The following is a 10,562-nucleotide window of genomic DNA, read 5'->3' on the forward strand; positions in this document are numbered from 1 at the left end:
AGCTTGTTTTACATTATAGATATAAAGATCATAATAAGCTCATATATACATTCATATATAGATAGACCTCTGCAAAGAAATCAGGAAAGTGGTTGAAATTATAAAACAAAAAAACAATCATCTTAATACAAAATGAAAACAGAGCCTGGCTCCTATTATTTGCACCATTTGAGGCATGATCTGCATAGTTACAGTTCAAACTATCACACATGTGAGTCTTTTAAACGCTGAGGTTAACAACCATCAGAGATATGCAGGTTAAATGCATTGTGTTTCACAATGCATTTGGTTAAACAATCCCATCAGCATTTGCATACTTGTGTATGTTTGTTTCAGACCCAACAGTTAATAAGGTGAGAAATCGTACAACGGTTGTTGCTAAAATATCTGCACTTGCTTCCCACGTGATCCCAGCAGGTGAAAACGCTTTAATGAACTGTTAATGAACCACAAGTGCAGTTTCACATTCTAGTGCAGAGCGTGTTCAAATGTGGCCTTTCACAAAACTGTTGTCACGTGTTTCTAATTATCACTGAATATTAATGCAATAAGCAGCTGCTTATTGTTAGCTTGTTTACTCTCTGTGTCAAGATTTATACACAATGAAAGCCGTTCTACGGGAGCTGTTTGTAGAGTCTCCACAAATAAGCAGTTAATCACATTTATAACTCAATTTCATTTTTCTGTATGTGAAGCATGACTATTCTGGGTCGTTATACTTCTAGATCTACAGAAAGTAGGCGAAGGCATATAATGAGCAGGACCAGGTAGAGACTGTGTGAGGAACCGGATGTAAAAGGAGGGAGCGGGGTTTGTTGTGCAGTGGGCGGGACTCACCTTCACACCTTCATGATGTGGGAGGAGTCAGAGTAGTCAGCAGAAGGGGGAGGGACCAGGCTGGTTGGGGAGGCAGGGGGGCTGGGGACACACTGGGCTGCAATGCAGTGGAATCATGAAGGGGGGGAAAAAATTAAATGAAAATGTATGCCATGAAGCAACTGAAAAAGGAATTGTGGGATGGAGAGGAGATTGTAAATACTGTCCTCTCACAGAGCCACAAGCCAGATAAAATGAATACATGCTAACAGCATTTTTTCTGATTTTAAATAAACGTGAAATGAAATGACAGAAAACATCCAATGCATGATGCTGAAATCAGCAAGAATTTTTTGCATTTTGGTTGTTTTATAAATCTTAATTTAGCAGCTTACATAAAACAAATGTGTTTTTTTACCTTAAATATATAATCTTTATACTGATGTTTGTCCTCTTTTATCACACTAATGATTCTGAATATATTCATAATCATTCATTTTGAGCAAAATCTCACTCTATCTCAGTTTCCCAGTGATTCTAGATGGAAATTGACAGTGTGCTTCAGTACAGAGGTCACACATCTAGATTTCAGCTTACATGAGAATCTTCTGAATGCAGATTTTGATCATAAAAATAAATCATAATATCATTTTTGCTTAACGGTAAACAAAGAATGTGTATTTAAAGTGCAACCTCAGCACTGAAGTGTGGTGAAGTGTGCTTTGAGGACATAGAAGAGCATGTGACATTGAAAGGGTATGAGGGTCAGACAGTTGGGGTCACAGCTCGCCCCGGCTCCTCAGGGCGGCAGGCTTCCTCACCGGAGAGCAGCCGGCTTCGACGAGACGCCTCGGCGGCCAGAGCACAGGAGATCTCGATGCGTTTCTCCTGCTCGTGGAGCTGCTGCTCTGGGTTGCTGGGTCCCTCCACTGGCCCGTCCAGTACCGGCACCACATTTTGCAGACTGGAGAAAAGGCAGAATAAAGAAGATTAGGATGAACATCAGATGCACTCAAAGGGCACCTATGGTAAAAAATCTACTTTTCAAGCTGTCTGAACAGACATATGTGCATATATGGTGTATAGACCGTCATATTGGGGTGATATAAGCACACCCAGTGCTTTTTTTCAATTTAACAACATAAAAAATGCTGGACCAATTGGAGCGGTTTTCAGATCAACCGCAACTTTACGTAGGAGTGCGGTCCCCCCGCCCACCAATATTGATTGACAGGCGCGTCATCATATCCTCAGTTTGTTGCTTCACGTCCGCCATTTTCAGCGTGAGTCGAAGCAATATCACTAAAGGAACACCCTTGCTCTATTTTTAGATGCAACGCTCATTGGGCTCAACACAAGAGCAATATTCTCCACATTATCGCTCTAATCGGAATTATTGGTTGTATCTTTAGGTAGGTTTGCAAACATGTGTACTTCTCATTGAGTCTACCTTATACTTCAGCTGTTTGCATTTCTTGCGATCACAGAAGCTCCCTGTGATCTTAACTAGGTGCTGCTACACCTGACGCTGCACCATGCATTTTAGAATTCTAAACATAGGTTTCTATCAGGGTACACACAACGGCACGATGATTCGGGACACTTCATGTTTCTGCCGCTCCACAGAGAGTGTATGGTGTGCCGTGTCGCGGCTTCGAGCGATGCATCCCGTGCCTCAGTCAAAGTTAATTCAGTGTGCGTGGTTATTAGTTTCTGTGTACAAGCTCGGTACTTGAAACTAGCACACAGTTGGCTGTAAAACTATACAAAGACACAAATGATTTTGTACTCTCTGCTTGGTCTGTGTCCGAGTCGTATATGTTTGACTGATTGCTGATCCTCTCACTCATGCTTCTTCTCTCAGTCTGCCCAAACAAAAAGCGGGTGAGCTCATGGCTCCGCCCCCTTGTTATGTTGGGCGGGAAGCCGAAACTAATCAACATGTGAAGCAAGACACCCCTAAATCAGCGAACTGTGGACAGGCCTCCAACATGACACTTTTTAACACATTATAATAAAAAAATCTGAATTGTGTTTTGAACTGAACCTAAACTGGCACACTCAGAAGAACCATAATATTAATATTAAATCATAAAAAAGAGGTAAACTATGTGCCCTTTAAAGTGATTATTGTTACTGTAGTTATGTCATAATTTTCTTAAGGATGTTCCAAACCAAACGTCTAACCGGTTATGAATGTTATTCAAAGACACAAAAGAGATTTGTTTTTGGTTTTTTGTACTCATTTGGACAGCTTGTTCTCATTTGAAAACATTTTGATGGTTTATAGTTGTATGGCAAGTGCTGTGTATGATTTATGGCAACAGAAATGTGCCTGGACAGACTGAACAAAAACAAAATGAAGGTTTATGGTGTGCAGTGGATGAGGATGTGATGTGCATCATACTTTGATTTGGCAATCAGTGTCTTGATTCTTTCAACTTTCTTCTGCTTTTCCCGAAGCTCTTCTGGGCTGAGCGGTGTACTAGGCTCCATTTCCAAATATCTCTCAGGGATCAGGACTTTATCTGGCGTGGACAACTAGAACCAATGAAAAATGACGAAAATGTGACTGAACATCCTTTACATCTTTTACGAAACTATAAAGTGTTTTGTTCATAATGGTGTCCTGCATCATATTAGAGAATTATATGATTGTTCGGAGCATTAGACTGCAGACTTTTTGCAAATATACATTTGTAAAACTGTACTAGACATAACATAAGCTAAATCAGAAATGGAAACACTTTGTCCTTAAATAGTAGTTTTATACAGATAATGTTTTCAAAACACGTATTTATGTGCAATAGTGTTGTGCAAGCTCATTTCAATTGTGAAATAAAAAAGAACAAAAAGGAAATTGCAACTTTTATCTCACAATTCAATTAAAAAACTTCTTTATTGCAGTTTTAATGGGGAAAAAGAATTTTAATATGTGAAAAAAAAAAATTGCATCTCCGACTTTATTTCTGTCAATTCTGAGTTTATGGGCTCTATTTTAATGAACTAAGCGCAAAGTCTAAAGCACATAGTGCAAAAGCACTAAAGCGTGGGTGAATCCACTTTTGTTATTTAAAGACAGAACAATACACTTTGCGCTCTGGTGCATGGTCTAACAGGGTTGTGCGTATTCTCTTAATGAGTTATGGGTGTGTTTTGAGCATAACGTGCATTAAACCATTCAGAGTCTCATCTCCCATTCCCTTTAAGACTCAGTTGCGTCGCACCATGGCACATTTGCTATATACATGGCGAACTGTTTAAGTGGAAAAACTGAACGCTTCACTAGCGAGAAAACAGATAAACAGACCATCTGCAGCACGAGGATAAAAATGAGCCTCCCCTATTCGGCCTCTTTATTTTCTCTTTATTTTACTTTTGCTTTTTATTTGGTCAACGGCAGTCTATTTTAGTTCTTCAAAATAGCAACGCACCAACAATGCGCCTTAACACACCTCCTATTTAGGCCGGAACACACATGAGTTCACAAAGTGGTGCAAATGGATTTGCTATTTAAACAACATGAAAATTATGGTTGAGCTGGTCTGAAAATAGCAACAAATCCTGAAAAACTTGTCTTGCACTTTATTGCGCCGGGTGTATGATAGGGTCCTATATCTTAAAATTGGATTTTTTTTTAATTAGGAGATATATCTGTATATTTAAGTTTTGAAAAAAGTCAAAAGTAGTCAGAATCACACAACTTAAACACGTGTTAAATTGAAAAGAATGTTATCCAATTGTGAGAATAAAATGGAGAATTCTGAGATTGAAAATGTCAATAACCTTTCATTTTTAAATTCTTTTTCATTAAACACATTAAAAAGTAAGAACATGTTTTCTGTAGAAGTCCTGTAGAATGTAATGGAAGCCACAACTCCCAGGTTTTCACACTCAGTCATGGTGTCATCAAACTACACCTTTGTTTGTTGTGAAAACATGCTCTCTAGTGGTGAAAATTACACACTGGGCCTTTAAACTATTAGATGGCATGAAAGAAAAAAAAGTTGTTCATAATGGAATGTACAGCACTGCCATGTGACCTCTTACCTCTTTGCTTAGATCCAGGTCATAGTGATCAGGCTCCACCTGTCGTCTCAGGCGAGCAATTTCTTCCCTGGGCGACTCCATACCTTCTCCCCTCACAGCCGCCTCAAGACCCTTTATATCCACCTCATCAGCTGTAACTCTTCTCCGCACCTGGGCAACAAGCAGAACAGCAGGCTAAACCAATGACTTAAAATACACTGCAAATATATGCATAGTTTTCTTAAATATGCCCTGCCTTTGGCAAATATATTTTCATATAAAATATATATATGCTGACAAAATACGATGGGACCATTGCAACTGGCCCACCTTTACAGGTACTCTGCCCTGCACCAACTGTGGGCCAGTGGCATAATTCCCCCCTCCTTTCTTCCTTTAGCACCAGTTAGGGAGTTAGGGATGTACTCTGTATAAGGTTGGTGGTTACAGCCGGTCATCAGATGGGCACCCCCCTTTCCTTGGTGTTTCACCGATTTAAGCCCATGACACCTCGGGAGGGCTCGACAGCAGATTCAGCATCCTGGATCTACTCCTGCTGACCACCAATCAACTCTATGTTATGGTTTGTCTTTCAACTGGTTGGCTTTTCCACCGAACCTCCCTTTGTAGCCAAATCCAGCGAGATGTTGCTTCCACCTCTTTAGTAACCTTTCCTACAAGCCGTTTCCTGGCCATTCCTTCAATTCCCAGCCGTCCGAGGGCTCTCTAGAGTGACTGCCCTGCAAACCCCCTACAACCACCTCTACTGGTAAATTCCAGGCCCTCCATCCATTCTCTTGGCTCTCAAGTATAAGACTGATATTTCTAGAGCTTACGTTCATGGGCCTCCTCCATTATTTCCTCCCAGGGTATTGTAAGTTCTAGAAGCACCACCTGTTTGGTGCCTCTAGACCAGAGGACAATATCTGGTCTGAGGCTAGTCTGTGCTATTTCCTCTGGGTATTTAAGCTGCTATTTAAGGTCTGCTCGCATTTCTCAATCCTTTGCTGAGGCCAGAACGCCTCCTCTCCTTCGTCCTGCTGCAGTGCTCTCTCCTGACCTAATAAACTGAATAAAGCACTGCCCATCAGAATGCTGTTTCACCTTCTTCCTTGCCTGCTCCAATCCATCCACCAACTGAGAGAGGATTTTGTATAAATTATAATTATTATTTTATTTTTACATATATTTTTCACTAAACAGTTTTTTTCTTTTCTTTATGTTATATACTAGGCGCTCAAATGATAATTTAGGTACAATAAAATTTGACCCTTATAAAAAGTAGGCATAAGAATTTAACTCAAACCACATGAGCTGTAGTGACGCATAGGCTACCAGTTAACCTTAGAGTAATTCATCACTGTTTCAGTACAGAATCAGACAAATATGTGCAGAAATATGATGCTAACCACTCTGTAGCTTGTCGAAGACTTAAAGCCGTCAATGTGCTGGTTGCTGGAGAGGTTGAGGCTGCGTCTCTTGTCTCTGACGGAGCTGCTCTGATTTCTTCGTATCCTCTCGTTCTGTTCCTCGACACTCATTTTAGACTTCACCTCTGCGGGGAACACAGCGCTCTTTGGCCTTTCCTGGAACACACATTCAACACCATTACAAAATGCATTTACGAAAGTCAACCCATAGTCCTTCTAAATCTAAACATATGGATCTGTAACTTATTTACCTAGTTAAAAACTTATATTTTCTCATGAAATGAATAGCTGCTGTTTAAACATTTTTACTATACTGTAGATTTAACCCACTCTTGAAATGTGGCCGTTGGACACCTTCCCATTTCTCCGCTGGACAGCATCAGAATTGTTCTTTTCTTCTGAAGGTGACTTGGTCCTGGGTGGAACGATTCCAACTGCAAGAAAAAGGTTATAGACTATAAAATTATATTGGCTGTTTCTATTTGCAGTTGGGTTTGTATGTTGTCTATACTATAACAGTAGTATTACAAATACAGCGGCGAAAATAATTATTGAACACATCATGTTTTTTCCTGGGAATAACCTTTTGAAAGGAGCTGTACCAACCAGATTTAGCTAAAAACCCAAACAAATGATGGCAGCTTAAAGATACCTCTCATATGGAGAATGAAGTCACATGAATTGCTCAGGTGTGAGTTTTCACAGACTTCAACCCAGAGTGTAAAAATCTTGATGGTTTTGTTGGTCTCGTCTATCAAATCTGATCTTTATTTTGTATTTTCAATTGGATTCGAGTCAGGTGATTGACTGGGCCATTCTATGGCTTGATTTTCATTCTCTGAAAGCATTTGAGATTTTCCTTGGCTGTGTTTTAGATCATTGTCTTGCTGAAATGTCCACCCTGGTTTCATCTTCATCATCCTGATAATGTAGATGTTGGACTGAAGCAGTGAATATTAATTTACAATGACAAAGGGCAGAGAGTTGCTGAAGAACTACTGAAAGATTTCAGCTGCTGTCTGGGCTTTCACTGCCTTTTTACACCTCACTTTCAATACGTTTTCCCAGTTTTATTACACATAACTTAAATTGTAAACTAAATAGATGTTTTCTTTGCATATATGGATTTCTTTGGTAGCTGCCACCATCCGGTCAAAATTTCAAGTCAACAGCACCTTTAGAAATATGTTTTCTGAGTAAAATGGTGATGTGTTCAATACTTATTTTCCCCGCTGTATAATGATTTAAATACAACTGTTTTTCAACCTTCTGTTCTCTAAATATAAGGTCAAAAATGTTTCTTACCTTTATTCTGGTTGGAAAGCCTATCTTGCTCTGTCTCAAAGTCACTGGTCTTTTCTCCCTGCGAGTTATAGTTGTGCTGCAACAAAACATATCAAATGTAACCACCCTGCAAAAAATTCGGATTCAATGTACAGGATTGCTAATGGAATTTCTGCTCTAACTGAAACCAGCCAAACCAAAAGATCCTCCTGACAGCATCAATTTTAGGATCTAGTGGAAACGTATTTGATTATTAGTAGATTTTTAATCACTAAACTTAGAAAAATGCCTTTAGCAATCCTTTACCTATATTTTTCACAAATGCATCCTCAGATGACACAGTGTCTAGCAATTCTTTATGATAACAGTTATTCTTAACATACAACACCCCAAAAAATGTGGGCCACAGTGAGGGCTTCTATAAGTCGCTTAATAGCATGATAAATAGAAGCCTGGAATGCATGAGGCTACTGGGGAGAATATGGCAATAAGTAAAAGCAAATGAAGCACACTTTTACACTAACACCACTTAAAATGATCTAACACAGACATAAAATGGGTAGTATGGACTTTAATAGTGCAACTAGAGGAGATGGAAGGAAAATGGGAACTGTGTTTTGGAAAAGTGACTATGTGATTTAATGTTATATTTTCTATATCTTACAACATCTTTTATACTGGGATGATGTTAGATAAAGCAATAAAATTAACAAAAAAAAAAAGCAAAACAAATTATATCAAGTGAAAAAAATGAAACATAGAAAAGAAAGCAAGGAAGTTAGTGAGAATGAATGAAAGATGTTGTTGATAGCGATGCACGATATATATCGGTGGCCATATCGGTATCGGCCGATAAGATTTTAAGCATTATGTTTAAAGTTAAATTTATAATTTTCCGCACAATAACAATCAATTATTGGCCGGAAACATTCGGATATTTTTATTCAGTTGATCACTTGAGACTGTAGCCATGAGGGATTTGATTGGTGTCTTCCACATAAAATAACATGCCGTACACAGCAGATGCACACTTTACAGGAGTATATGCTACAAGAAAGACAATAATTGTCACTTAAAAAAAGAGGACTTCAAAACTTGTACTTTGTAAATGTTATTCTGAACCGTACGTTCACACCGATAACGCGAGAGCGTCAAAGTAGCCAGAAGTCATTCATTTTTTAATGAGAGCCAGTGGCGATAAGCGGCGAGGTGAAGCACGACGCGTCTTCGCTGGTGTGGCCGTCGAGGAGAGTTGAAATCAAGTCAACTTTATGGTAATGAGCTATGACGCGGTTCGGCGGCAAGCAATCAGAAAAAAAGAAGTCCATCGCTTAAGAGGAGTTCAGAGAACACAGACTTGTGAACTTTGGTTCTGACCACAGAGTTGTTCCCAAAGGTTTGATTATTACGTTCGCCGGATTTTCAATTATTTACAATGTTTTCTTACAGGAACATGCATTAAATAAGTTATTGAAGTGCTTGAATGTTGTAACGTTATATATTTATCTTTAAAAAAGCGGGAATCTTATGCAACAGTACAAAACAGTATTGCTGCTTCAGGATATTTCAGACATATGGACATATTGGATAATTAAGTGGAGCAAAGCCACACCGCATGCAACTTGATCTTCCATTGTTAAATGAATTTGATAAGAAATGCGCAACATTTTCACGCTAGAAAGCATGTTTTATGCAGGAATGTAACTGATATGCTGCAACGGCCCCTTTAAATACGAGATCTTTGACGCTCTCGCCGCCGGAGCTGAAGGCAGACAGCGTTGTCGCCAGGGTGGCCAGAGCGACCTTGGACGCTCTCGCCGCTTTCAATGTGAACGCACAGTTAGGTTGTATTAGTTAATGTTAGTTAATGCATTAACTAATATGAATTAACAATGAACAATATACAGTATGTGTTAGTGTCTGGTCATGTTAGTTAATGTTAGTTAATGTTTGTAAATGAAATAACAGTTCTTTATCATTAGTTCATGTTAACTTAACGATGCATCACGATGCATTAACTGTTATCAAGCATGAATTTGGATGTTAATAATACATTAGTAAAAGTTGAAATATGATTAATAAATGATATACAAGTATTTTTCCCAGAGATGGGTTGCGGCTGGAAAGGAATCCGCTGCGTAAAACATCTGCTGGATAAGTTGATGGTTCATTCCGCTGTGGCGACCCCAGATTAATAAAGGGACTAAGCCGAAAATAAAATGAATGAATGAATATTCAAGTATTGTTAGTAATTAGTTCATGTTAGTAAATACATTAACTAATGAATCCTTATTGTAAAGTGTGACCATCTATACATTAGGTGTGTAAAAATGTATGCGTCTGTGATGCAGATGCAAACAATTCGGTATCGGTTCTGTAATAATGATAACTGATTATTATGCACTGACGTAATTTATCACATATGCGTTATCTGGAGGTAGCTTACCATGGTGAGGGAGGAGACAATGAGTAATTTAAACGCTCCAACTACTTAAAAGGCAGATAGCTGTGCACAATTCACTGCTTGTGAGTTTGCTGGACAGTCTTTTACTGACAGGGAAGTACATCAGAACCAAGCTAGGAAAAAATAAAAGCTGTAAACTTTCACTCGCTCTCTGTGGCCCCTTTGACCTGCTGGCATGTTCGTGAGGTAAAGTTTTATCTCCTCTCTTGGCTGTTACAACAATAACGTTACTTGTGGATGCAGACACAAGTGTGTGTGCAGAGCGAGTTTTCCCCAACGCTTCGTCTGATCAACGCGGGCATTCAATATCAGTGTCCCAATGTCTCAGCATCAGTATGTGCTGAACAGCTCCAGAGCCACACTGACCATTAGAGCCAATCGCAGGCTTTTCTGTTGAGCGCGTGACCAATCACAGGTGTTTAAGAACTCGCTCAACAATGATCAAAAAGCAAGCGGGATAAAATTTACATTTGTTTATTTTCTATAAATGCTCATGTTGTCTTCTGTGCATGTACTTTAGTTTTACTTGATACATTCAG

The 10,562-nt window shown here is 39.1% G+C and overlaps 1 protein-coding gene across 7 annotated transcripts in view; it reads right to left on the reverse strand.

Annotated features, from left to right (window-relative positions):
- plekha6 (pleckstrin homology domain containing, family A member 6) overlaps positions 1-10,562 on the reverse strand; it is a 179,336-nt gene that overhangs the window by 6,780 nt on the left and 161,994 nt on the right. For all 7 annotated transcript variants that reach the window (XM_056468260.1, XM_056468258.1, XM_056468256.1 and 4 more), the window contains 7 exons: positions 7,581-7,656; positions 6,606-6,709; positions 6,255-6,431; positions 4,867-5,016; positions 3,224-3,357; positions 1,638-1,780; positions 838-934 (listed from right to left, as the gene is read on the reverse strand). In XM_056468260.1, the coding sequence (XP_056324235.1) occupies positions 840-934; positions 1,638-1,780; positions 3,224-3,357; positions 4,867-5,016; positions 6,255-6,431; positions 6,606-6,709; positions 7,581-7,656 (879 nt within the window). In that variant the 3' untranslated portion in view covers positions 838-839. The remainder of the gene's footprint in view (positions 1-837; positions 935-1,637; positions 1,781-3,223; positions 3,358-4,866; positions 5,017-6,254; positions 6,432-6,605; positions 6,710-7,580; positions 7,657-10,562) is intronic.

The sequence above is a fragment of the Danio aesculapii genome, chromosome 11 (assembly GCF_903798145.1).
Source record: "Danio aesculapii chromosome 11, fDanAes4.1, whole genome shotgun sequence".
NCBI lineage: Eukaryota > Metazoa > Chordata > Actinopteri > Cypriniformes > Danionidae > Danio > Danio aesculapii.